The sequence below is a fragment of the Ciconia boyciana genome, chromosome 11 (assembly GCF_034638445.1).
Source record: "Ciconia boyciana chromosome 11, ASM3463844v1, whole genome shotgun sequence".
In the NCBI taxonomy this organism is placed as follows: domain Eukaryota; kingdom Metazoa; phylum Chordata; class Aves; order Ciconiiformes; family Ciconiidae; genus Ciconia; species Ciconia boyciana.
The window spans coordinates 22,369,046-22,395,955 of record NC_132944.1 but is presented as its reverse complement, the minus strand read 5'-3'; the positions used below and the strand labels follow the sequence as shown (position 1 = coordinate 22,395,955).

Genomic DNA, 26,910 nt, shown 5'->3' with positions numbered 1-26,910 from the left:
GCGGCAGCGGCGCGGCGCGGGGGGCGGCCATCGCCGCCGCTAGGCGGGGGCGGCGCCGAGCCCAGCCGCCGTGCGCCCGGGCCGGGCGGCGGCCGCCGAGGCACCATGGCGGCGGAGGAGCCGGTGGCCGCCCCGAGCGCCCGCCCCCGCCGCTGCTGCTGCTGCCACCGCCGGGGGCCGCCTCCGCTGCTGCTGCTGCCGCTGCTGCTGCTGCTCCCTTTGTTCCCCCCGGGGCTGGGGGTCGCCGCGCCGCCGCCGCCGCCGCCGGGCTGGGGGCCGCCGGCCCGCGGGGGCTGCCCCGCCGCCGCGCCGTGCTGGGCGGCGGCGGCGTCCCCGGGGCCGCCCGCGCCGCCGCGCCGCCGGTCCCCGTCGCGCTGCCCGCCCCGCGCCGCTCCGCCGCGCCCGCTCCCCGTCCCGGCTCCGTCCCCGGGGCGGCGGGGTCGGCGCGCGGCCCCCAACCGGCACCCGCTGTTCCCCCAGTACAACTACCAGGCGGAGGTGGCGGAGAACCAGCCGGCGGGGACGGCGGTGGTGGCGGTGGCGGCCCAGGACCCCGACGGGGGCGAGGCGGGGCGGCTGGTGTACTCCATGGACGCCCTGATGAACAGCCGCTCGCGGGAGCTCTTCAGCATCGACCCGCGGGCCGGGCTCATCACCACCACGCAGGCCCTCGACCGCGAGAGCATGGAGCTCCACTACTTCCGCGTGACGGCCGCCGACCACGGGGCGCCCCGGCTCTCCGCCACCACCATGGTGGCCATCGCCGTGGCCGACCGCAACGACCACGACCCCGTCTTCGAGCAGGGCGAGTACCGGGAGACCATCCGGGAGAACGTGGAGGAGGGATACCCCATCCTGCAGCTGCGGGCCACCGACGTTGACTCCCCGCCCAACGCCAACATCCGCTACCGCTTCGTCAACGAGCGGGCCGCCCATGCCGTCTTTGAGATCGACCCCCGCTCTGGCCTTATCACCACCAGCGGGCCGGTGGACAGGGAGAAGATGGAGAGGTACTCCTTGGTAGTGGAGGCCAACGACCAGGGGAGGGAGCCGGGGCCCCGCTCCGCCACGGTCAAGGTCTACATCACGGTCCTTGACGAGAACGACAACACCCCTCAGTTCAGCGAGAAGCGCTACATCGTCCAGGTGAGGGAGGACATACGGCCCCACACTGAGATCCTGCGCGTCACCGCCACGGACCTTGACAAGGACAACAATGCGCTGGTCCACTACAACATCATCAGTGGGAACAGCCGGGGCCAGTTCTCCATCGACAGCGTCACTGGGGAGATACAGGTGGTGGCCCCGCTGGATTTTGAGGTGGAGCGGGAGTATGCCCTGAGGATCCGGGCTCAGGACGCGGGGCGCCCTCCCCTCTCTAACAACACCGGCATGGCCAGCATCCAGGTGGTGGACATCAACGACCACGCCCCCATCTTTGTCAGCACCCCTTTCCAAATCTCCGTCCTGGAGAACGCTCCCCTCGGCCACTCTGTCATCCACATCCAGGCCGTGGATGCGGACTACGGCGAGAACTCGCGCCTGGAGTATAAACTGACGGGGGTCTCGGCCGACACACCCTTCGTGGTGAACAGTGCCACGGGGTGGATCACGGTCAGTGGGCCCTTGGACCGGGAGTCAGTCGAGCACTATTTTTTTGGGGTAGAGGCTCGGGACCATGGCTCTCCGTCTTTATCCGCCTCCGCCAGCGTCACCATTACTGTCATGGACGTCAACGACAACCGTCCCGAGTTCACCCAGAAGGAGTACTTCATCCGCCTGAATGAGGATGCGGCCGTGGGGACCAGTGTCCTCAGCGTCACGGCAATTGACCGGGATGTGAACAGTGCCATCACCTACCAGATCACGGGAGGCAACACGCGGAACCGCTTTTCCATCAGCACGCAAGGTGGGATGGGGCTCATCACTCTGTCTCTGCCGCTGGACTACAAGCAGGAGAGGCGCTACGTGCTCACCGTGACGGCCTCCGACCGCACCCTGCGTGACAACTGCCATGTTCACATCAACATCACCGATGCCAACACCCACCGGCCCGTGTTCCAGAGTGCCCACTACTCTGTGAGTATCAATGAGGACCGGCCCGTGGGCAGCACCGTGGTGGTGATCAGCGCCACAGACGATGACGTGGGGGAAAATGCCCGCATCACATACTACCTAGAAGACAACGTCCCTCAGTTTCGCATTGATCCAGACTCCGGGGCCATCACTCTCCAGGCAGAACTGGACTATGAGGACCAGGTCACCTACACGTTGGCTATCACTGCCAAGGACAACGGGATCCCCCAGAAAGCGGACACCACCTACGTTGAAATCATGGTGAATGACGTTAATGACAACGCCCCGCAGTTCGTCAGCCCTCATTACCAGGGCATGATCTCTGAGGACGCACCTCCCTTCACCAGCGTGCTCCAGATCTCTGCCACTGACCGGGATGCCCACACCAACGGGCGGGTGCAGTACACCTTCCAGAACGGGGAGGATGGGGATGGAGACTTCACTATAGAGCCCACCTCGGGGATCATTCGCACTGTCCGCAGGCTGGACCGTGAGAATGTTCCCATCTATGAGCTGACTGCCTATGCTGTGGACAGGGGCATCCCTCCTCAGCGAACTCCTGTCCACATCCAGGTTACCATTCAGGATGTGAACGACAACGCCCCTGTCTTTCCCGCTGAAGAGTTTGAGGTCTTGGTGAAGGAGAACAGCATCGTAGGCTCTGTCGTGGCCCAAATCACAGCCGTCGACCCGGATGAGGGACCCAATGCCCAGATCATGTACCAAATTGTGGAAGGCAACATCCCCGAGATATTCCAGATGGACATCTTTTCCGGGGAGCTCACAGCCTTGATAGACCTGGATTATGAGACAAAACCCGAGTACGTGATAGTAGTGCAGGCCACCTCTGCTCCTCTGGTCAGCAGAGCCACGGTCCACATCAAACTCATTGACCAGAATGACAACAGCCCTGTTCTCAAGAACTTCCAGATCCTGTTCAATAACTACGTGTCCAATAAGTCCAACACCTTCCCCTCGGGGGTCATAGGGAAGGTCCCAGCTTATGACCCAGATGTGTCTGACCGCCTCTTCTACACCTTTGAGCGGGGAAATGAACTGCACTTGTTGATTGTAAATCAATCAAGCGGGGAGCTGAGGCTGAGCCGTAAGCTGGACAACAACCGTCCGCTCGTGGCCTCCATGCTGGTGACCGTCACAGGTAGGGTGTGAAAATCATTAAATCATTAAACCTTTAGTGCAGTACCTTCAGGGAGCTCTGTGTGGTTCCCCTCGGGGAGCCCATTCTGCATTGGGGGGTGCAGGTTGGGGACTGGCAACAAGACTTGGGTTGGGAGCCCCTTCCAGTCAGGGAGTGCTGGAGGGGCTGGGAAGGGTGGCAGGGGGCATGCTGGGGGCGTTCTGTAAGGGGGCTGAGGCCAGAGGTGGTCTGCAAGAACAAAGCATCATTACTCGGCTCTGAGGATCGCTTGTAGCTGCTAGCGAGATACCTTTGGAGGTGCTGTCACCAGCGAGGCTGTGGTGTGCACCATGGGGTGCTGGCCAGGCAAGCAGCTGGTTCCTGGGGTGGCCAAGCTGCTGGCCCAGGGGCTAGACGCCGCTTCGCTCGCAAGCCCGGGTGGCTCCTCTCCCTGCTGGGACCGAGCGCTTCCCTGGCTGTGCTCGGGAGGGAGGGATTGAACTCGGCACGGAGGGAGCCCTCTTGAAAATACCCATCTGCTGGTAGCACGCGGTTCAGTCCAGATTCTGGCTGTGGCACCTACTGACACCTGCGCTTTCTGGTGCGGCTTCTGAAACCCGGTACCACCTTTCTGCAGCCAACTTAGTGTTGCAGGGGACAGCTGTGACAAATCTCAGAGCGCGGTGCTTAAAACTCTCACATCGTGTGTGTTGCCCGAGTATCCAAATGCAGATGCTAGCGGTAGCTGCCGGGGTGGCTTTGGGGAGTCTTGGGTTTCCCTCTGGCCCAGCTGAGGGCCCTAGATGGACCTAGGGGCTTGTCGGTGAGCAAGCGGGGTTTGGACCTGGAGCTCCCCACTGCCTGAGCTTTGCCTTCACCATCAGCCTTTCTTTGCTCGTGGATGCGTGATCTGAAATGGAGGCATCCGTCCATCGCTGAACCAAGGAGCGGCTCTGGGGGAGGGAGGGCAAGAGCCCTCTTTGGAGGGGCCAAGTGTTGAATTATGGAGCGTGCCTGGGGAGCCGTACGTTAAATCGTGATGCTCCCCTGACCCTCGGGCTACCGGCTGCCCTCCCTTTTCGCCCTCTCTCTATCCGGCTTATTCAGCGAGGGGAGGATTTCTTTCAAAAGATGGAGCGAGGGCTTTAAGAGGAGACCTGTTCAAGGCAATCCTGCATGGCCAGCACCAGCCCATCGGTGGATTGGGGCTCTTTGGGGGTTAATTGTAACTGCAGGGCTGGCTGAGAGCGGGTGCAGGTGCACACATGCCCATTGCTGGAGATGGGGGGTGGTTTTGACCTTTCCAGCTTCTGCCTGAGTGTGTTTATGCGAGCCCTGCCTCCTCGCACACTTAACCCTGCACAAAGGCAGGAGACAATCACGTCCCGAAGTCCTGCGTCGTCGAGCCGCCTCGCGGCAAGGGGGCCCTTGCAATTAGAGTGTCGTCATCTTCCAGCGGGAAGGGAGACTGGGAGAGGTGCGCTCGTGAAGGAGGGGAGAGGATGGAAGGGGAAGAGCTGTACCGGGGAGGGAAACAAGACATTGGAAAACGGGCCTTTTGTTGGCTTCGGTATTAGCTATGGAGGTGGAGGTCTGGTTTGTTTTTTCCTTCTTTATTGTTCGAAGCCCCCCGCCCAGCTGGCAGCCCCGGCAGCCCCATGCTGTCGCTGTGTGCAGGGGGAGGGTGGGCGGGTGGGTTTGCAGAGCTGGTGGCCAGGACATTCAGACCCGGCTGCATTGTTTGCCCGGGCACAGTGCATTGCCAGAGCACCTTCCCCCTGCAGGAAGGCAACAATAGCACCTAGGTGGGTGCCCCGAGGGTCAGCATCCAAGGAGGGAGCGGCTTCCCTGCCTGCCCGTGAGCTTTATGGTCCCTTTGAGGGAGGCTGGGGGTCCAGCCTCCCTAATCACAGGGCAAGGGATCCTTCTGCCTGCCTGTGAGCTGTGTGTGTTCTCAGCTCAGCCCCTCGTAGGAGGCAGGGAAGACTTGAGCCATCACAAACCAATGCCTTTCCAGGGGGACTGACAGCCTCAAAACCGACGCCAGCTCTTCGCAGATGTCTGGGCACCTATGGCTGCTAAAAGCGGCTCTTGGCCGCCGAGGGTGCGAGACAGTGGGGTGGTGGGGCTGTGTCCGTGGCCAGCAGCACAGCGTGAGACTGGGGCATTGTAGGAGACTGACGTCGTGTTGACTTTAAACCATTCCAGACGGGTTTCACTGGGCAAGGCCGCTGGGCTGGTGGCAAGAGTGGGGGCTCAGCCGTACTCAGCTGTGGCTGCTGCGTTGCCCCTCTTCCCCTTGAGCTCTTTGTACACATCTCCCCTCGGCCTGCAGCCCAGGAGCTTGCCCTGGTGAGGGGACCCGTTTGTCCAAGATGTCTCACCTAAAAGCCCAGCCTGGCAGGGAAGCCCCCGCTAGAGCACATTTGTCCTGTCTCCTATGTCTGAACACATCAGAGCCGTCTTTTCAAGCTGGGTAAGGGTCCCAGGGCTGCCCTGGCCTTTCACCACTTGCATGTCTCTCCTCTTTTGAGGAGCCCACTCTCAGGAGCTTCCTCCCCTGTTAGGTCCATCACAGCTGGAGGTCCTGACCACAAAGTTAGGGTGGGAGACTTAGGGATTTCCATTCCTAGTTAGGGAATGGTTTTGGAGTCTTTATATTTGTGGTTTATTTATGGTTTTGGAGTTATTATATTTTATTCCCTGCCTTTAGAGCTACTGGGAGAGTGACGTTCGTACTCTGTACTGGGTGAGGGGAGTCTGATTTACTTCGGAGATCTCTTAACCTGTCGAGTATCATCAAAATCTTGAGAGGTCTGCCAAAGCCCTTCAGAAGTGGTGAGGAATGTTCACCTTACCCATACCTGTCTCCTCCTTTCCTGGCTTCTCTGTCTGGAGGTGTTTTGCTGCTCCTCAGCTGCAAATGTAAAAGCTACCCCTCTGTCCCGAGACCACCCTTGCCGTCTCTGGGGTGGCTGCTCAGGGTGTTGCAGTCAGACCGGTGGCTTTTGCTCTCTCGGTCGCTGGCTCTGCCGCTCAGAAGAGGGCAGGTGGTGATGCACCGGAGCCTATTTCTGAGCTTCTGGTCCCTGCAAGTGAGGGACAGGGGTGCGTCCCCTCCTAGGTCAGGGAGGCCGTTTGAGCTGAGCTGCCTTCTTCCTGATCCCTGGAGCTCCCTGAGAGGTTGAAGGCCAAAATGTTTGCTGTAAGGGAAGAGGAACCCCTGCTAGTGACTCCGAGGCTCTTGGGGGAGGAGCATTGGCTGGAGCCCGTGCCTCGTGCCGCACAGCAGGCTGGGGTGCTGCCCGGGGATCCGCAGAGCCTCTGGCAGCACGGGGCGGCAGGAGAGATGGGCTCTCACCCTGGCAGACCCAGGAGACCGTTGGGCAGCGGTCGGCAGCCCTGCTCCCCCCAAGAGGTTTCCAGTGCAGGCCTGGAGCTCCATTCCCAGGTTGACAGCGCAGCCTCCCCAGAGGAGTCTGCTGCCCATCCCAGCTCTTCTTGCTGTAGCTTTGCTGCTTTTGAAGCTGGTAATTGTCTTGGAAGCGCAAACACGATGACCTGGTGGTGCCCAGCACGGGGGTTAGAACCCCTCGCGTCCCTTCTCCCTGTTCCTTTCCCTGTAGGCATGTTTCCAGGGCTCCTCGGTCTGCTGCATGAATATTCACCAGGCACCAGCTCTCCAGCCACAGGATTTAATCAGAAAGGCTGAGCATTCGTGATTAAAATGCCTCCCAGGGGGGTCAGTGCCTCCAGCCAGCTTTGGGCTTTCTTTTGGTAGCTTCCCCCCCCCCATTTGCAGCGGGTCATTCTCTTAACCATCTGCTTCCCCTTGCACGGAGCCGAGGGGGGAGGCAGCCCTGGGCGTGATGCTGAGGTGGGACAGTGTGTTATGGCGGAGCTGACCAGGGAGGGCTGTGGGGCCGGGGCTGGCTCCGCATTGCTGCGGGGAACTGCGAAAGGGGTGCTTGGGCTTTCCTGCTGTGAGCTGGGCGATGCCAAAGGTGTCGGGCACCCTGCAGCCCGCCTTCTTCCCTGGCCACAGCCTCCTTGCTCCTGGGAGGCATTGCTGGCCTCCGGCCTGCCCCAGGACTCAGCATCGCGTCAGCCAAGGCCTAATAACAGCCATAAATCATGCGGGCATCTGCCTTCCTATTGCTGGGCGCTGAGCAGCCCTTGGGGAGAGCGAGAGCTGTCCCCCGGGCCTCGCAGCTGCTTCTGGGTGAGCAGTGAGCTGGAGAGAGGAGAGCAGGGGGCAGCTGGGCTTGGACCGAGCTCACGCTCGCCTCGGCCAGAGAGACGAACCGCGAGGAGGGGACAAAGGGAGAGGAGCAGGAGCGGGGACACGGTGTGGCGATGGGCTGGGGCCACCCTGCCTTCTTCCCGCTGAAAAGGGAGCTGGCGTCAAAGCAGTGGCTTCCGAGGGTGCTGCCTCACCAGGTGGTCCCTCGGGGGGAATGCCGGGCTGCTGGTGGTTTGGGGAGCATCTTACACCAAGCATGGCTGAGCCACGCTTGTGGCTTTCCCCTCACTCCTGCCTCCCCAGGGCTGGGTGCTCTCGGCAGCCCATGAGCCTCTTGCAGAGAGAAGGTGCCTCGGGGGACGCAGGTGACAATGCCAGTTCCTTGTGCTGAGCCCAGGCAGGTCTAAATCCCCTGGCATGTCCAGCCAGGTGCTGGACGGAGCTGTTTGGTAACCGCTGCTCATGCTGCCCTCCGTGTCGGAGCTGGCAGGGTGTCACACGGAGGTGGTTTCTCACCTTGCTTCCATACGGGGCGGGAGCAGTTTGATTTCAGAGCAAAGCAACCCCCCTTCCTCCAGGAGATTAGCTCCTGGATGACTGTACTGGCACCGCTGCTCTCCCAGCCCGGTGCGAGCCTTATCTCCAGAGCACCAGCCCCAGCGCGCAGGCTGGCGTTTGCACAGGAATTTGCAGGGTCGCCAGAAAGCTTTCACCTTCTGAAGAGCAGAAGAGAGAGAGAGGGAAAGAAGGGGGAGACATTTCAATCTTTAAATCCTCCTGCACTGCAAACTTCAAACGGGGCCGAGGGAAATCAAAAGGCTTCGCAGCACGGCAGCCACAGGGAGAGAGGAACAGTAAAGGCAGCTTTGCATGTGAGGCTTGGAGCTGGGGCATGGGCAGGGGATGAGGGGCTGGCATTTACACCCCTGGCCCTCGACGGGGCTGGGGGGTGCCAGGAAGCCTCCTGCCCCATTGCACTGGGTTGCAGGAGATGGAGCAGTGCTGAGCAGGGTCTGGCTGAGTTTGGCAGGCTCGTTTCACATGTGGCCTTGGCATGGTCTGGCCAGGGCTGCCTGGTCTGTTAGTCTGTCCTACCCGCCCTGGTAGGGACGCTTATTTGAGCCTGGGTTACATCTGTGCACAGAAGATGTTGCCACAGGACGCAGTTATGTCCCACTTGGAAGGGTGGGCAGGGGAGACGTGGTGGCACAGGCCTGTGCTGCACCTTCACGCGGCTGAGGATGGGATCACCCTGAAGATCATGGGTCCGCTCCCTGCTCGGTGCAACACAAGGGGGTGTCACAGCCTGGCTGAGAGGGGGACAGAGATTACAGCGTGTGAGCAAACGAGCGGCTCCCCTGTGTTCACGCCGGTAATGCACCATGGTCCCTCCAGGGCCACTGCAGGTGAGACTGTGGCACCTTTGGTGCAGGGCCCTGCTAATGGGGTGGTCGTGCCCGTGTGCTTGGTTATAACCCACATGGCTGCCCCTTGGGCTGTGAACACCGGAGCCGCTGAGGGCTCGTCCTTCGCTATCTGGCTGCGAGGTGAAGGGGCAGAGCGTGAGCAGCCCAGCGCTGGGCGCCTGGTTTGCCCACGCCGGTGTGTGCTGCGGCGAGGCAGAGCAGGGGCTGCCCTCGGCGGTGCTGGGGGATCTTTGCTTTAGCTGCTCTTCCCGTGAAGTGAGCTCAGCCCTCCGGGCTACCTTTTCACAAGCCCATCTCCCATGACAGCGTTTAAACTGGAGGCCAGAGTGCTGAACCTGAGGCGGATGCCCAGGAGAGGATGCACGAGGCTGGCTGTCTCTGTGGAGCTGATTTACCTGCCAGGGGTCAGTGTGGCAGACGGGGAAAGGGGAACGTCCCAGAGAACCCCTCGCTCATCGTTCAGATGGCCTTGCCTCTGGGGGTGCACGGGCAGCCGAACCTACCGTCCCCAGGGGAAGGGGGCGGCTTGCGTTTGCCGCTCATTGGTCACGTGTGGGGGATGTTACAGCACGGCTTGGTGCCCAGGGATGGTCCTGGGAGTCACCACTGAGATGTGCTGATGTAAAAGCTGTCTCAGGATGATGATGGAGAGCCAGGTTTCCAAGGAAATGCGGGGGTTTGGGGCTCTCTGGTGGATGTGGGGTGGGAGATGGGAACAGCAGGCGACAGCCAGATGCTGCTGATGCCCATGGGGCATTAGCATTGGGGTGCTGGCAGTGGGCTGGAAGATGGATCGCCCCATTTCACCAGGAGCAGTGAGGCTCTTCATGAGCTTCGTCAAGCATTTCTGGGGCCACAGATGTAGGCGCAGTCCTTGCCTCTTGATGCTGAAGGCTGGCTCTGCCTGCCTGGGGCGGAGGGCCCAGAAGAAGGGGGACTGGGGGAAGAGGAGGTGTCCTGGGGCAGCAGGCAGGCTTCTCTGCTTCTCCCCTTCCTGGGTGCCCTGGCCAAAGCTGCTAGCAAAGGTGCCCAGGGTGGCCTGAGCGAGGGAGACTTTGGCCGGCTGCTTTGTGGGATACCTCCTGGCAAAGCCACTGACTGGGGTCACATGGAAAGGAGAGTTAATAACTGATAAATAAAACCACTGCCCAAACTTCTGCCTGGGCAGAGAGGGGGAAGAGCGAGAGGCCCAGCAAAGGGCCAGGCAGCACGCATTTGGGCAGCGTAAAGTGGTGAGGCTGGGGAACGGGCTGGGGCACTTGTGCTCTGGAAGGGACCGGTGGGAGTTTTATCTGAGCAAGGTATGGAGCTTTCTGCCTGACAGGTCCCCAGCTGGGGTAGTTACAGTCTGCATCCCACTGGGAGGGGTGCTGCGTGCCTGCCTGGGCTCGTAGCAGGGTTTCCTGGAGGAATGAGGAACGCGGTCACATCTGTCTGTCTGTCCAGCTCCCATCTTGGCCAGTATTTCCTAATTTGCAGCAGGGTATGACCTTCCAAGGCGGCAGGGTTCATTGGGCTTCTGGGAGCTGGGTAGGTGGGATGAGGCAGGGGGTCCCAAATCGCATAGCTGCTGGGGTGGGTGCTGTGGTGGGAGCTGCGCCATTGCCTGGCCGGGCTGGTGCTGTGCTGCCTGCACCCCTGCAGCCCGAGCCGCTGGCACGTGAGTGTGCCTAACGCGGGGTGAGGTGCTGCTAACGGCCAGGGTCCTGGGAGAGAGCAGGTGGGCACGCTGGCACGCTCCGAGCGCGGCGCGTGCATGCTCTCGTGTTTGCGTCTGGGAGATTGCTCGCGTGGTGCAGGGTCCCAAGGGGAGGGAGTTTGTTTCCAAGGAAAATAAAGATTAAAGAGAATTAAACAAACCGGAGATGGGCTGAGGGAGGAGGAGATGCGGAGCAGATGGTGAGAAGGGGGGAAGCAGGGAGGCCAGCACAAAAGCCTTGGAGACCCTGGAGGAGAGAGGAAGGAAACGTCAGGAGGAGAGCGCAGGGAAAGGCAGCGTGTGGGAGGCAGACAGGGCGCAGCGGGGAAGCAAAACACCCCAGGCCCTGGCATCGGCTCCCGTGTTTGCCCAGCCTCCTGCTGGGACTTCCTTCTGCCCCAGTCTCACCAGCATCTTTGTTCCTGAGAGCTCAGTTTGCTGCCGAGATCCAGGACAGGGAGGAAACCTGGGAGTTATCTCAGTGGAGAGCCTGAGGGGAGGGAGAAGGTGCAGCCACACCAACCGCTCCCCCTGTAGCCCAGGTGGCACCCTGCTAGCCCCCGGGGCTGTGGCTCCAAGCTTTCTTAGCCAAGGACTCCGGCCTTTTGGGAGCCGCACTGAGGTGCAGGGCTCTGCCCTGGGGTGGGAGGGAGGAGACCCTCCAAGCAGCAGGCAAAGACCTGCAGCGTGTCCCTGTTCCCTCCCACAGACGGGATCCACAGCGTGACGGCCCAGTGCGTCCTGCGGGTGATCATCATCACGGAGGACATGTTGGCTAACAGCATCACGGTGCGGCTGGAGAACATGTGGCAGGAGCGCTTCCTCTCCCCGCTGCTGTCCACCTTCCTGGAAGGAGTGGCCACCGTCCTCGCGACGCCCAAGGAGGACATCTTCATCTTCAACATCCAGAACGACACGGACGTGGGTGGCACGGTGCTCAATGTCAGCTTCTCGGCCCTGGCGCCACGGGGCGGGCGCTACTTCAGTTCGGAGGAGCTGCAGGAGCAGCTGTACATGAAGCGCATGGCACTGACGGGTGCCTCCATGCTGGAGGTGCTGCCCTTCGATGACAACGTCTGCCTGCGGGAGCCCTGCCAGAACTACATGAAGTGCATCTCCGTCCTCAAGTTTGACAGCTCAGCCCCCTTCATCGCCTCCCCCTCCACCCTCTTTCGGCCCATCCACCCCATCACCGGCCTGCGGTGCCGCTGCCCCCAGGGCTTCACCGGGGACTACTGTGAAACGGAGATCAACCTCTGCTACTCCAACCCCTGCCTGAACGGCGGCATCTGCACCCGCAAGGAGGGGGGATACACGTGCGTTTGCCGCCAGCACTTCAGCGGTGAGTGCCCGGAGCTGGGGGCCGCGGGGGGACGGGTGAGCGGGTCCCTTGGCGTTGCTGTCACCATGGTGGGGTGACCTTCCCAGCAGGGCGGTGGGTGGCAGGGCCCCTTTTTGCCGCGGAGGTCCAGCTCTGCTCCCGGCTCTCTGTGTTTCCATGGCACTGGATGTGCAGGGCTGAGGTTGCCATAGAAATCTGTCTTCTAGGGAGGTGGCATGAAGGGCTCTTGGGGACCCTGGCCACCACCTCCCAGCCTTTTTCACAGAGCAGGAAGACCAGGTTGGACCGTACCAGGCTGCAGCACAGGAGGCTTCTCGGCCCTGCCCCATGCCAGTGGGGCAGTGGGCTCTGGGACCATTGGAGGTGCTGGTTTCAGCCCATGCCAGTCTTCAGCTGGTCTGTCAGAGGCGTGGAGCCCACGTGTGGTGGGTGGGCTGCTGCCCACTGAAAATGGAAAAGGAGGCTGGGCCTAGCTGCCCCACTGGGCAGGATCCGGTCCAGGCAGATCTGGTCCTAGCCATGGGGGGAATCCCTGGGCCGGCCAGTGTCTTGTTGCCCCAAGTCCTCGACAGGCTGTGGAGACCTGTGCCCAGACACGGGCAACCTGAGTGTGAGGGAAGGTGGCCTGTGGCTACTGGGGAGGGAGCCCCTGCTTTGCCCTCCCCACCGGGAGGGAGTGCGGCGCAGATGGCTGCCTTGGAGCCACTCTCCTGTCGGTGGCTCCTGGTGAGATAAGCAGAGTCAGTGGTAATTAACCCCCAGCATTTGAAGCGTGAACAGCCATTAGCAGAAGGGTTAATGAGCTCGTTTCCCTGTCACTTCGTGCTGTCTCCTCATCCTCCTTGTGTGCCACAGAGCAAGTAATGGGAGCAGGGCCCGGGGTGTAGGACTGCAGCTGAGCAGTTCCCTGCGTGCTGCGGGGACTGCACGGGAAAAGGGGCTGGCCAGACCCCCCGCACTGCGCTGCTGAGCTGGCTTGGGGCATCCCCGTTAGCAGTGCCAGCAAGGTGCAAGCGTGTTTGGTGTCCCTCATCTGGCTGGTTTCCACTTGGCTTTTGCTCATATGTCAGAGCCTGCCCGCAGGGTTAGGAGGCTCCTGGTGCTGTGGGTGAGACTTTCACAGCTATTGGCAGGGCAGCTCAGTGGTGCTGGGCTGTGCCCACAGCCCGCAGCCAGGACTGCGATGCCTGTCCCAGGCTTGTGCAGTGGCTTGGCCCAAGGAGGCACTCTCAGCATCCTGGCTTGTCCTTGCCTCTCCATCCTTAGGACTGTGCAGCCCAGCTGTGGCCAGTCCCCTCCTGTCCCATTCCCACGCCATCCTGGGTCCAAACTTGCCCCTTCAGCCAGAGCTGGCATCCTGTCCAGCCCAGGGCCTCGGGCTGCAGGGCTGGCAGTGGTAGCTAGCTTGCTGGCTACTGTGGGGAACACCTGGGTGACACGTAGGTTGTCACATCCTTTGCCTGCCCCCAGCTGCTCCACAAACTCTTGCCCCTTGGCTGCCCTGCCCCAAACCTGGGCTGAGGTCTGCACCCCTGGGGCAAGGAGTGGATGGGCGGCTGCTGCGTGCGTGTCCCCCAGCCAGGACATGTCCCAAGCCTCCCGTTTCGCTCCCCCCAGGCGAGAACTGCGAAGTGGACAGCCGCTCGGGACGCTGCGTGCCCGGCGTGTGCCGCAATGGCGGCACTTGCACCAACGGCGCCGACGGGGGCTTTCGCTGCCAGTGCCCTGTGGGTGGCTTTGAGACGCCCTTCTGCGAGGTGTCCACGCGCTCCTTTCCACCACGATCCTTCATCATGTTCCGGGGCCTGCGCCAGCGCTTCCACCTCACCCTCGCCCTCTCGTGAGTCCTCTCCCTCCTCCGCTGGACGCCAGCACCCAGGCCCTGCTCTGGGGGCTCTTGTGCACCCTGGGCCTGTCCAGGCACTCGCTGGTGCTCTCCGGGCCCCTGCGTTACTGGCTTTGCCTCACCACAGGGCTACCCTGGCACCTTTAGCCAAAGGGCTCTGCATCTGCACTGGCATGTCTCCCCTAGTATCAGCTCATCCCTTCCTTCAGTGCCTCTGCCCTTCCCTGCTGCCAGCTCTCTGCCTCCATGCCAGGCCCTCCCATGCTCCCAAAGCATCTGCTGGGTCAAGCTCCCAGCCCCTTCCCAGCTGGGTTTGCACCCGGGGCCAGGGCGAGGTCTCACCTTGTCCCTGTGCTGGGATGCTGGTGCGTGCCACGGGAGAGCGGGGATCTCCACGTGCTTCTTAGGCACACCCTGCCCTTCCGCTTCCTCCCTTGCCCCAGGTTCAGCACCGTGGAGCCCAGCGGCCTCCTGCTCTACAATGGGCGCCTGAACGAGAGGCACGATTTCCTGGCGGTGGAGATCATCCAGGGGCAGGTCCAGCTGAAATACTCCACAGGTAGGCTCGTCCTTGTCTGTCGCGGGATTTGTGCCGTGGGAGCTGCGAGAAGGCCTGCGCTGAGCAGGGAGAGCGGGGTGCTGCCCTGGATGGAGCCCACGCTAAGGGAGATGGGGTTGAGAGAGGTGTTGGTGAGCGTCGGTGGATGCACCGAGGACGAGTGTGCGTCTCAGGACCCTCCCGAGACTTAGGAGTGCAAGTGCAGCAGGGGGGTTGTGAGCACGAACCAGGACAAACCCTTCTGAGGTCTGCCCTGCCATTCTGCCGTGTTATGTCATCAGGAGCTTCATCTCCTGCCCTGCCGTGAGCCAGTCTGGAGAGGAGGAGCCTCTTGGGCGGGTGTTTGCTATCCTGTCCGTCTCATCCCTGCCGCCTCGTGCCATTGCTGTGCCCATCCTGCGCCCATCCTGCCCGCCCCGAGGGCTGTCAGGGTTAGCTGCCAGGAGCACTGTGTTAACAACTGGGGCTTCCCTCCTGTCCCGTGTCGAGGGCTCCTCCTCTCTCCCCTGCACGCAGCGCCTGGTGGCCATCCTGCTGCTGCTCTGGCTGCGCTGGTCTCCTCAGGGCAAGGCCCAGCAGTGAGTGGCTGGCAAGGGGCCGGCCGCATGGTGCCAGGGCACCCCGGCAGTCAGCCCAGACAGCGGAGCCATCCCAGGGTGCTGGCTGCCGGTCCCAGGGCTGTGATTCCCCTGCCCCGCTCCTGCCACGAGGCCGAAGCAGGCAGGGGCCGGCATGCCGAGCTTGTCTCTCTGAAGCCTTTCTCCATCCCTGCGTGAGGCTGTTGGCAGCGCGGGAGGGCTTGGTGCCTGCAGGAGGGGTGGGCGCGTCCGAGGGCTGTTTGGCTTCCCTCAGTGTGCCATCATCCCTGTCCCCGCAGGAGAGTCCAGCACGGTGGTGAGCCCCTACCTGCCGGGGGGCGTGAGCGATGGGCAGTGGCACACGCTGCAGCTCCGCTACTACAATAAGGTACGTGTGCCCCAGCTGTCCCCCCACACGTGTAGGTCTCTCTCCCCACAAGGCGTGAGTGAGCGGTTCTGGTTTTCCTGTTCTCCGGCTCTGCCCCATGAGGGAGGCTGTGGAGAGGAGGTAGAGGTGGTTTTCAGCCCTTGGGGATGGGTGCAGCGGAGCAGACAGCCGAGTGCAGGGGGAGATTGACCCTCAGGACCACGCTTGGAGGTGGCAGAAATGTGCTCCGTGCAGCGTCCTCGGCCCCTATCCATCTCTGGCACTGCTTGCTGCGCTCAGCCGGAGATGTCCCTCCTGCTTCGCTGACGCTCCAGCAGTGCAGTGGTGCCTGGGCCACGCTCAGGCCCTTTCCTTGCTGTCGTGCGAGCCCTCGGGTGCCTGGCTCTGGGGGCACGTGTGCTGCTAACGCCCTGCCTTTGGTTTCAGCCCAAGGTCAGCGCCCTGGGGGTGGTGCAGGGCCCCTCCAAGGACAAGGTGGCCATCCTGACAGTGGACGAATGTGACGCCTCAGTGGCCCTGCAGTTTGGCAGCAAAATCGGGAACTACTCCTGCGCTGCAGAGGGTGTGCAGACCAGCTCAAAGAAGTGAGTTCCTTGGGGACTGTGTGGGGAGAGGAGCAGGGCATCTGGGTGCCCTGCAGAGTCAGCCCTTCACATCTGGGACAGCTGTAGTTCCAGGGGCCTTGGCTGTGTGCCCCTGTCCCTGGGGATTTCTGCTTCCCAGCCTTTGCGCTGGGGAGCCAGCTGTCTGGCCTGAAATCGCTGTGGCTCCTAAAGCCCTGGACTTCTGTCATTGCAGGTCCCTGGACCTCACAGGTCCCTTGCTCCTCGGTGGGGTCCCCAACCTGCCGGAAAACTTCCCCGTCACTCACCGGGACTTTGTGGGATGCATGAGAGATCTGTACATTGACAGCAAACGCATCGACCTGGCCTCCTACATTGCCAACAACGGAACTGCTGCAGGTACCGGTGCCCCTGCTCCTGCCAGCCCCTGCCCTGGGAATTGTCCCTCCTGCTCACGCCGCAGCGCTGCCGGGCTGTAACAGCGGTGTGGCAGCACAGCTGCAGCTGAACAGCTTCCCATCGGGGAAGGGGCCCCCAGATCCCCCTAAATGAGCCAGTCCCCATCCCACCTAATGTTTTGGGAATGTCCCCTCATCCCAAGCGCAGAGCTGGGCTGTCTGGGAGGTGCTAGGTAGTCAGTCCAGTTCTGCAATGTCTTTCTTCTGGCATAAGGAGCAGCGACAGCCTTGATCCTCATCCCTGAGCAGGCAGGGTCTGCGCTGAGAGGCTGAGCGGCTGGGCTTGCCCCTCTGGCAGCCAGGGAAAGGCCCGGGGGGCAGCGGTGTCTCTCCATGTGGGCTGGAGGGAGGTGGTGAGCAGGTCAAGGCTGATGTGGGTGACTTTGATACCTCCAGGCTGCCATGCCAAGCACACGTTCTGTGACTCCAGCCCCTGCAAGAACGGCGGCACCTGCTCTGTCAGCTGGGGGACCTACTCCTGCCTCTGTCCTGTTGGCTTCGGGGGCAAAGACTGCCGCCACCGTGAGTGAGCAGGCGCTGCTGGGTGCGGGCAGGGTGGGTACGGGCAAGACTGTGCTGGGTTTGCTGCGGAAGCAGGGTAAGGGGTCCGTGTGAGATGAATTAGCTCTGTTGTCCCTGCATCTAGTGCTCCCTGTGTAACGCACGTCCCTTCTCACCTCCGCTTTCCTTTCCAGCCATGCACCATGCCCACTATTTCCAGGGCAACAGTGTCCTGACCTGGGACTTCAAGACAGACGTGAAGATCTCGGTGCCGTGGTACCTGGGGCTGGCATTTCGGACGCGCCAGCCAGATGGGGTGCTTCTGCAGGCCCACGCTGGCCAGTATACCACCCTGCTCTGCCAGGTAGGGCCACAGCCTCTGCCGCAGCACTGTGCCCCAGCCTCTGCTGACGTCCGTCCCAGGAGAGCAGGAGAACCCTGCCCTCCACGTTGACTCCAGCCCAAGCAGAGGGTGGTTGTGGGGAGAGGTGTTTAGCAGGGCTGGGTTTCCCTCCCCATGCTCAGAGCTCAGAGGGAGGGTAGGCCGGAGGCAGCCAGAGTTGGCGAGGCCTTCGCTCACTGCCGCTGTTGCTTGCTCCCTCTCTCTGCAGCTGGCTGGGGGCCTGCTCTCCTTCATGGTGAGCAGGGGGTCCGGCCGCAGCACCAGTCTCCTCCTGGACCAGCTGCGGGTCAGCGATGGGAGATGGCACGACCTCCAGCTGGAGCTGCGGGATGTCCGCAGTGGGCGAGACTCGCGCTACGTCATCACCCTCACCCTGGACTTCGGGCTCTACCAGGTAAGCGCTGCTTGAGACCCCGGCACCAGGGCAGGAACCGTGGGGGATTCTCGGCATACATGGGCCAGGCTGGGCCTCTGCACCCTCAGAGAGGGCTGGGGCAGGACGGGGGCAGGGCTGATGCCAGTTGCCCCACGTTACTCCCTGTCCTTCTACAGGACACGGTGGTTGTTGGAAATGAACTCCATGGTCTGAAGGTGAAACACCTGCACGTGGGGGGAGTCCTGGGATCCGGCGAGGTGCAGAATGGGCTGAGGGGCTGCATACAGGTGAGTCCATTGCTATGAGCCTTCCCTTTCCAGCGGGTCTGTTACATGGAGGGGTGGAAACACAGGCCTGGCAGCTGCTGCCAGCATCCATCCTGCCGGTGACACTCTACCTCTGGCATTCACGGCTCTGAGGTGCCGTGGGGCAGCCGTAAATCAATGCAGCAGGGGTGAAGAGGGGTGGCTGCCCTGGGGGTTTGTGGAGGGCAGGAGGACTGGAGCCTTGCATGTGTGTCCTGGCTTCACCGTGAATTTGTCACCTGCGTTGCAGGGTGTGCGACTGGGTGACAGCGTCACCGGGACCGCGCTGCCCAAGCCCAGCCATGCCCTGCGGGTGGAGGCTGGCTGCAGCGTGCCAAGCCCCTGCAACTCCAGCCCCTGCCCGGCCAACAGTGTCTGCAAGGACGAGTGGCAGAGCTACTCCTGCGTCTGCCAGCCAGGTAGGGCCTGCAGCGCCCTGCCACCCCTTTGCTCTCCACGCCTGTCTGTCTTCTCCGCTCCCCCTGTGGCTCCCTCCTGGCCTGTGACTGCTCTCCTGCCCGTCCCTTGCGCGAGTCCTGGGCCCAGAAATCCCCACCAGACACTCGTTAGTTTTTGTGGGGAACAGAATCCTTCCGGAGCCCCCTGAATCCACTCCTTGTGCTCTGGCCCCTCTCAGGGGGAAGGTGCTTGCTTTACACGCTGCTGTCTGTCCACCCCTCAGGGTACTACGGAGGGGACTGCGTGGATGTGTGTCACCTCAACCCCTGCAAGAACAAGTCAGTGTGTCGCCGCAAGCCAGGCTCACCCCTGAGCTATGTGTGCGAGTGTGGAGGGAACTTTTTCGGGCAGTACTGTGAGCACAGGTGAGATGCGGAGCACAGGGCAGGGCCACGGCCTCTGTGCCTGGCTCTGTGCTGCCTTTTCATCCCGGCTACGTGACCAGGGGCCTCTCAGTGCCACCCGGCTCCTTGGAACTGCTGAGCAGCGGGGCTGGTGGGAGGAGAAGGCCTGGGGGACTTGGTGGTTGTAATAGCGGAGGTATTTCTCTCCCTAGGATGGACCAGCAGTGTCCGAAGGGCTGGTGGGGGAATGCCACCTGCGGGCCCTGTAACTGTCATGTGAACAAGGGCTTTGACCCCGACTGCAATAAAACCAACGGGCAGTGCCACTGCAAGGTGAGGGGCAGCTGTGCCCATGGGGACGTGGCCCATGGCTTGCCTGGATCCCTGCTTGTCCTTGATGCTGTTCCTTGTCCCCTCCAAAGGCCTGACAGCTGCCCAGGCCCTGCTTTGTGTGCCCGCCTCTGGGCTGGATCCCTGCTCAGCTCTTCTGTGCGGCCCTCCTGCCCCGGCACGGTGATGATGGGGGCAGGGGGGGTGCTTGCAAACTGGGAGAGCCTGGCCCTTCTCTGCCCCGGCTCCAGCGGTTCCCCAGGCACCGGCCTCGGCTGCTGTCCCGGTGGGCTGTCTGATGGCTGTCCCCGTCTCCCCCCAGGACTTCCACTACCGCCCCAAAGGCAGCGACACCTGCCTGCCTTGCGACTGCTACCCCGTGGGCTCCACCTCGCGCTCCTGCGACAAGGAGTCGGGCCGGTGCCACTGCCGGCCCGGGGTCATCGGGCGCCAGTGCAATAGCTGCGACAGCCCTTTTGCCGAGGTGACGCCCAGCGGCTGCGAGGGTGAGTGTGGGCACGGCGGGGAGCTGGTGCCACGGGGCTTGGCGTCAGTGGCCTCCCCCTGTGACCGGCCCCTCGGGGTGCATGTTTCCACAGTGCTCTACGACGGCTGCCCCAAAAGCCTGAAGGCGGGTGTGTGGTGGCCTCAGACCAAGTTTGGCTTCTCGGCTGCGGTGCTGTGTCCCAAAGGCTCCTTGGGTGAGTGGGGGATGCGATGGGGAGGGGAGGGGGCAGCCTGGCCGTCCTGCCAGGGGCTGTAGCAGCCCCAGCAATATCACTCTGTTCTCGTGCTGTCCCATCCCGTTTAGCTGGGCCTGAGGGCTGGGAGAAGGAAGTTGGAGGAGAAAATGCCACAGCCTGGGGGAGAGCAGAGGGGGCCGGCCATGGGGCTGGGAACAGGCTGTAGGGTCTAGGCCCATCATGCAGCCCCGGGGCTGTGCTCTTCCCTCAGCCTCAGTGCCCTCCTTCTCCCTGCCGCTTTTTGGTTTCAGCGGGCTTGAGGCTGGGGTCAGGCCTGGCACGGCAGCTCAGCACCCGCAGCACCTTGCTGCGGCTCCGCTGGCCCCATCCTCGGTGTGTGCCGTGAGGGGAGCGGGGCACGGCGTGCTGTTAGGTGAGCATCTCGGGTAGGAGTCATGTCCCGAGCTGGAGGAGGCTGTCCTCAGTGACAGCAAAGGTCCGAGCAGCGTGCTTGGGACTGCAGGGCAGCGTGAGCCCCAGGGGACAATACAAACCCTGTCCTTCTCCAGCCGTTCGCGCCGGGAGGAGGCACGTTTGGCTCCTAACTGTTGTCGCTTCTCTCCCTGGTTCTCTCGCCCTCCGTGCTCAGGCTTGAGGGGTTCAGGTAAGGTTGCTCCCACCTCCTTCCCCCTGTGCTGTGAGGGCTGCGCCACGCGGCTTTTTCTCCCTGCTCCCTGCCTGGCACCCTGCACACCTCTGCACTTCCCCACCGCTTCCGGAGCTGCCCAGTGTCTTCCCAACGCTTTGCCTGGCCTCGCCACTCCTACACGCCGCTTCCCTGCTCCCAGCACACTAACCAGCACAAACCCGGCTGCAGCTGCACGCAGCCCCTGCCACCCGCTGTCCTGAGCCTGCAGCTTTGGCTCTGGGCCGGTCCGTGCTGTGCTCCCTGGCTGGGATGGATGCTGGCTCTTCCGGGCTGGTACCTGCTTGCTTAGGCTGGGGAAGGAGCTGGTGATGAGCGATGGGTGGTGAGGTCAGGGAGGAATGGCTGTGGGGTGGAGGAAGGAGGAGCTGTTTGAGAAGGGGGCAGGAACTGATGGGCATGTGTGAACTGATCAGCACAAGGTCCTGTTCCCTCTGCCCAGTTGGCAGGGAGAGGCAGAGGGATCGGATCCTGCCCAGATCTGCAGCTGAGCTGGTCTCTGTTCTCTGCCGATCTCTGTTCTCTGCCAGGGTGTGGAGGTTTCTTTGTTCTCCCTGCTCCCAGCTGCAATGGCACTGGTCCCTGTGCTTGCGCAGCTGGGGGAAAGGTGGTTGGGGAGGACAGCTGGGAGCTGGAGATGGTGGAAGGGGGCACACGAGTCACTGGGGCTTTTCTGAGCAGCAACTGGAGTCTGTTCCAGGCTCCTTCTCCCCGCCCTGGCCACACTGCTGCCCTCTCCCAGCCTGGATGGGCTCCTGTGCCCTGGTGCCTTCCCCAGGAGGGCCTGGCCCACAGTCCTGCCGGGTACACTGGGGTCACAGAATCAGAGAATCACAGAATCGTAGAGGTTGGAAAAGACCTTTAAGATCATTGAGTCCAACCACAAACCTAACACTGCCAAGCCCACCACTACACCATGTCCCTAAGCACCTCATCCAAACGGCTTTTAAATCCCTCCAGGGATGGGGAGTCCACCACTGCCCTGGGCAGCCTGTTCCAGTGCTTGAGAACCCTTTCAGTGAAGTAAAATTTCCTAATATCCAGTCTAAACCTCCCCTGGCACAACTTGAGGCCATTTCCTCTTGTCCTATCACTTGTTACCTGGGAGAAGAGACCGACCCCACCTCTCTACACCCTCCTTTCAGGCAGCTGTAGAGAGCGATGAGGTCTCCCCTCAGCCTCCTTCTCTCCAGGCTGAACAACCCCAGGTCCCCCAGCCGCTCCCCATCAGCCTTGTGCTCCAGACCCTTCCCCAGCTCCGTTGCCCTTCTCTGGACACGCTCCAGCCTCTCCATGTCTCTCTTGGAGTGAGGGGCCCAACACTGAACACAGCATTCGAGGGGTTCCTTTTGCTCAAATTGCACGTGGTGACACTCCCGGCCTGGGACACTGCTCTCGGTGTCGGCTTTAGTGGCGCCTTTGGTGGTGGTTAACAGCTGATCCCATTCATTGCTGGTGTCTCCATCGCTGTGCAGTAGTGCTTGGGCCCCAGCCAGGGGTTGGGGTCTTGCGCCGTGTACTAAACCCACGCTGCTGGATGGGTCCTCCTCCATCCCGCTCGGCTGCAGGGGCTCGTCTCTGGGGTGGGTTCGCCAGCCCCACAGCAGGGGTGTTTCCTCCTGGGGTGACTTTGCCCCGTAAAGAGAGGCAGGACCTCGGCAGGCGTTGCAGGCTGTCAGCTGGGGGATGCCTAGAGCTGCATGGCTTCAGTAGTTTGGGGTCAAATATGCCCTGAGGACACGGACACGTCCCCACCAGGGACCAGGGGCTTCTCCAGCCTGAGCCCTGCCAAGTCACTGATTCCTCTTTGCAATTCTGTGTGATGGCACCTGGTGCGATGCAGCCCAGAAGCGCGCGTAGGAACCCCGCTCCTGGAGGGAGGGGACGGCAGCAGCTTGCCGAGGTGATGCAGACCAAGGGTGGAATGGGTTGCGCTGGTGCAAAGCAGGAGGACGGTCCTGGGGTGTTACAGGCCCTCCCCATCGCTTGCCGGTGCTGCTCTTTGGGGTTGGCTGGTGCAGAGGGTCCCTGCTGAGGGGATGCAGCAGGGGAACCACGTATCCTGTGCTGAACTGCAGACATGCTCTTCCTCCCGGTTTTAGGTGCAGCCATCAGACACTGTGATGAGGAGAAGGGCTGGCTGGAGCCAGATCTCTTCAACTGCACTTCACCTGCCTTCAAGGAGCTCTCCATGCTGGTAATCCCCTCTCAGCTCTGCAGCCCCGACAGGGCAGGAGCCATACGAGCAAGGGCTTGCAGCCAGGTTTCAAAGAGCTCAGCTCTCCATGGGCACCTAGAGCAGGAGCGGGCCTTGCCACAGTGCTCGGCACCTTTCTCTTCCCATCTCCTGCCCCCAAACCCATCCCGTGGGAGCATTGGTCTGAGCTGACATTCACTTTGGTTTTGTCTCATCTCTTGAGTGTCCCCATCAGAAATGACCTGTGTCCTGCCCCAGGATTTGCGAGGAAAACAAATAACCATGAGCAGGGCTGAACTGTTTGAAGCTGGCAGGATGTCTGTCCCTGTGAGACATTTGTCACTGAAGGGTGACAAATCCCTTTGAAGTATCCAGGCAAGTTTATTAAACACTTGCATCCCACTGAGGCTGAACTGTAACTGAAGCCAGGAGAGTTTCCAGGGACGTATCGCTAGATGCTTGCCCTGTCCTTTCATCTCCTTGGCCTCTGTCATGTATGGTACTGGATTAGCTGGGCCTGGCCCAGTGCAACCCCTGATGTGTTGCTGGAGGCTGTTTGTCTGCCAGAGATGCTCCCTGTTCTAGTGACCACCGCTGAGCGTCCCTGGTTTGTGCCGTGGTTTCAAAAATCATCTCTGGGCCAAGCAGGGCCTGCAGCATCCCAGTTTCCCAGGGAGGAACCATTTAATTGTTTAATCCCCTCCTTTCTCCCCACTGGCAGCTGGAGGGCTTGGAGAGGAACGAGACTGAGCTCAACACAATTGAAGCCAAGAAGCTGGCCCACCAGCTCCGGGCCGTGACAGACCACATGGACCACTACTTTGGCAACGACGTGCACATCACTTTCCGCCTGCTATCCCGCCTCATGGCCTTTGAGAGCCAGCAGCGTGGCTTTGGCCTGACAGCCACGCAGGATGCCCACTTCAATGAAGTGAGTCCTTTCCCCAGGTCAAGGTGGCTTCTGATGCTGCTTCTCTTTATCAGCCACCCTGAGCCTGGGTCTCTGAGGAGATCGAGAATGTTGTGAGACCACGTCAGGAGCGCTGGGCTCCCCAGTGCCACACAGACATTGACCCACAGGAGCAAGACCCATGAAGGCCACCTGCGCGGTCAGGGCTGGAGCTCAGGGCGGATGAGGAGAGGCAGAGAGCTGGGTTTGCTCAGCCTGGGGAAGGGAAAGCAAAGGGAGGTCTTACTGCTGCCTGCAAGTCCCTCATGGCAGGGGTGACGGGCATCGAGGGTGGGGGCCTCTCGTAGCAGAAAGTAGCCCTCTTCCCCGAGCCCTTGTGCAGCAACCGGGCAGAGAGCACAGGGCTGCAGCCTGGGGGTGGTCAGGACGGGGCCCAAAGGCAGTGCTTCCCTCACCCCGTGCCCCCGTGTCTCTCCCGTGCAGAACCTGCTGCGCGCAGGCAGCTCCGTGCTGGCGCCCGAGAACCGGGAGCACTGGGCCATGCTGCCGCACAGTGAGCACGGCAGCGCCAGCCTCATGGAGCAGCTGCAGGACTACTCGGGCACGCTGGCCAGCAACATGAAACTCACCTACCTCAACCCCGTCGGCGTCGTCACCCCCAACATCAGTGAGTAGGAGCTGGCTGGTGGGGTGGCCTGGCTGCGGTGGCGCAGAGCCACTCCTCCGTCACACCCTGTCCCTTTCTCCTCATCTCACTTCACCTCAGCGAGGGTGCTGATAACCTCCTTGGTGGCTTTCTCAAACACGGGGAGGTGTTTGTGAGAGACGTCCTGGTCCCATCCCTGCCTGGAGTAGATGACACACTGCCGAGAGCCAGCAGAGCCAGGAGTGGGCTGCCTGCTCCCAGTTACCTCCCAGTCTCTGGCGAAAAAGCTGTTGACCTCCGTGGCAGCAGCCTGCCCTACGGCAGAGCAAGGATCCGGGCTGGGAAGGAGCACTGTGGGTGTGGGGATCTCGCATCACGCCCAAACATGGGACATATCCGCAACCCAGCCTGTGGCTCGTATGGTCCCTTTGCCAGTGACTTCAAACCTGGGGTGCCCTGGAGCATGGTTGCTCTCCATACTAGAGCTGACTTTGACTCCCTTGCTCCTCCGCAGTGCTGAGCATTGATCGCATGGAGGACCACTCCCATATCCGCCGGCGCTACCCTCGCTACCACAGCAGCCTCTTCCGGGGCCAGCCCGCCTGGGACCCCCACACCCATGTTGTGCTGCCGCTGTCGGTGCTGAGCCCCCCGAAAGCTGAAGGTGAGCATGTGAGCATCACTCGGGGCAGAGCCTGGGTGGGCGTGGAAGGGAAGATGCGTCCCTGCCGAGACCTGGCTCTGTCAGAGCTCCGCATGTCACCCTTGAGAGCTCAGAGCTTCGGACTTCACCGCATCCCAAAGGCTCCTGGTGGGCTCACAAGCTGCCTTCAGAGCAGCGTGTGCATGTTCTCACCATCCCCCTGTGTGTCTCAGCTGCCCCCACGGCGCTGCCCACGCTGGCTGGGGGCGAAGGAAACTACTCTGTGGAGAACTCCTCCCCGAGGCAGGCGCTGCCAGAGCCCGAGCCCGCTCTCACTGTGATCATCCTCATCATGTACCGCACCCTGGGGGGGCTGCTGCCTGCACGCTACCAGGTGGATCGCCGCAGCGTCAGGTACGTCCTCCTCCCCTTTCCCCTCCACAAGCACCAGTGGAGAGAGGCTGGCGGGACTCTGCTCTGCCCGCTCCAGCAGTTGCTGGGTCTGTCTGAGTTTGGTTCCCAGCCAGACAGTCCTGTGGTGCTCTGCCTGTTCCCCCACCTTGGCGTTGCTCTGCCCCGTGTTTCCTGACCCCACGGTGCGGGCCGGGCAGAGCTGTTCCTTCTGAGACGTCAGTGCAGGACATCCAGGAAGTCCCCGGGGAGCTGCAGCTGCCAGGCACAGTGATGGTAGAGCTCTGCTGCTCCTTGCAGGCTCCCCAAGAATCCCGTGATGAACTCCCCCATCGTGAGCGTGTCTGTGTTCAGCAATCACACCTTCCTGCGGGGGCCCCTGGAGACCCCTCTCGTGCTGGAATTTCGCCTGCTAGAGACGGCCAACAGGAGCAAACCTCTCTGCGTCCAGTGGAACCACTCCAACCCGTGAGTCAAGCACAGCTGGGCCACTCGCTTTGAGCTGCTTTCCCCAGGCACCTCCTCATTCCCCGAGTCTCCCTGGCCGTAGCAGGCTGCGTGCCTGGGCAGCACTGGGACGTGGGGCTTTCCACCCTCTCCCAGGGGGTTTGTTCCTGCTGGGAGGGCACAGCAGGGTCCCTGCAGGGCTCTGGCTCCAGTACTTCAGCTGTAGGAGTGCAGTTGTATCTGCTGGTAGAAAAGCCTTGCCAATCACCCCTCTTCTCTGAGGTTCCTTCCCCACACACCACACTCATCTGTCTTCTCTCCTAAGTGCGCTCTGCTTTTTGGTGGCTGCAGGACCAACCCCTCCGGCTTCTGGACAGCCAGGGACTGCGAGCTCGTGTACCGAAACACCACACATGTCCACTGCCAGTGCTCCCAGTTTGGCACCTTTGGGGTTCTGATGGACAGCTCGCACCGAGAGGTAACGTCAGCCAGCGGGGCTGTGGGGGGTGGTGGGGGCTGGTAGCCACTGGGTCCCAGAATGAGCAGGCACAGGCAGAAAATTCCCTGGGGGACACAAGTAGAGTTTGAGAGCTCAGCAGGCTTCCCGTGTCTCCCCCTAACACTGCCGTTTGCCTTTGGTTCTCTGCTGCTGCAGCAACTGGAAGGTGACCTGGAGACATTGGCAATTGTCACCTACTCCTTGGTGTCTCTCTCCTTGGTGGCTCTGCTGCTGACCTTCTCCTTCCTGACCTGCCTCAAAGGCCTCAAGTCCAACACATGTAGCATCCACTCCAACATATCAGTCACCCTCTTCTTCTCTGAGCTGCTCTTTCTCCTGGGCATCAACCGCACCGAGAACCAGGTCTGTGGGCTTGAAGAAGCATGCCCGTGGGGGCGGATGTGGATGATGCAGTTGGCGTTGGCATAGTGGGACCTTCTCTGAGTGGCTTTTATCTCCCCAGTTTCTTTGCACTGTGATTGCCATCCTCCTCCACTGCTTCTTCCTCTCCACCTTTGCCTGGCTCTTCGTCCAGGGCCTCCACATCTACCGCATGCAGACCGAAGCCCGCAATGTCAACTTCGGGGCCATGCGTTTCTACTATGCCATCGGCTGGGGAGTGCCTGCCATCATCACTGGTGAGAGCTGCTTGTTCTACGGCCATGCCAAAAGTGCCGGTTCTCAGCAGCCTCCTGATCCCCTGGTGTTGCCTGGCTCACTTAGCCGGTGGGGG

General features: G+C 61.8%; 1 protein-coding gene across 5 annotated transcripts in view; it reads left to right on the top strand.

Annotated features, from left to right (window-relative positions):
- CELSR3 (cadherin EGF LAG seven-pass G-type receptor 3) overlaps window positions 1-26,910 on the top strand; it is a 35,688-nt gene continuing 8,778 nt past the window's right edge. The window contains exons 1-26 of one of the 5 annotated variants that reach the window (XR_012044522.1): window positions 1-3,235; window positions 11,293-11,925; window positions 13,543-13,765; window positions 14,215-14,330; window positions 15,208-15,296; window positions 15,723-15,880; window positions 16,095-16,258; window positions 16,714-16,839; window positions 17,013-17,182; window positions 17,430-17,615; window positions 17,774-17,884; window positions 18,153-18,321; window positions 18,585-18,726; window positions 18,918-19,038; window positions 19,358-19,541; window positions 19,635-19,736; window positions 20,368-20,382; window positions 22,527-22,621; window positions 23,343-23,552; window positions 24,015-24,198; window positions 24,692-24,841; window positions 25,054-25,234; window positions 25,432-25,699; window positions 26,004-26,156; window positions 26,334-26,540; window positions 26,641-26,815. Coding sequence is in view for 4 of the 5 variants with exons in the window: in XM_072875552.1 (XP_072731653.1) it covers window positions 106-3,235; window positions 11,293-11,925; window positions 13,543-13,765; window positions 14,215-14,330; window positions 15,208-15,296; window positions 15,723-15,880; window positions 16,095-16,258; window positions 16,714-16,839; window positions 17,013-17,182; window positions 17,430-17,615; window positions 17,774-17,884; window positions 18,153-18,321; window positions 18,585-18,726; window positions 18,918-19,038; window positions 19,358-19,541; window positions 19,635-19,736; window positions 20,368-20,382; window positions 22,527-22,621; window positions 23,343-23,552; window positions 24,015-24,198; window positions 24,692-24,841; window positions 25,054-25,234; window positions 25,432-25,699; window positions 26,004-26,156; window positions 26,334-26,540; window positions 26,641-26,815 (7,462 nt within the window). In the remaining variant the exon portion in view is untranslated. The remainder of the gene's footprint in view (window positions 3,236-11,292; window positions 11,926-13,542; window positions 13,766-14,214; window positions 14,331-15,207; window positions 15,297-15,722; window positions 15,881-16,094; window positions 16,259-16,713; window positions 16,840-17,012; window positions 17,183-17,429; window positions 17,616-17,773; window positions 17,885-18,152; window positions 18,322-18,584; window positions 18,727-18,917; window positions 19,039-19,357; window positions 19,542-19,634; window positions 19,737-20,367; window positions 20,383-22,526; window positions 22,622-23,342; window positions 23,553-24,014; window positions 24,199-24,691; window positions 24,842-25,053; window positions 25,235-25,431; window positions 25,700-26,003; window positions 26,157-26,333; window positions 26,541-26,640; window positions 26,816-26,910) is intronic. The other 4 variants (XM_072875552.1, XM_072875554.1, XM_072875553.1 and 1 more) reach the window with 4 other exon arrangements.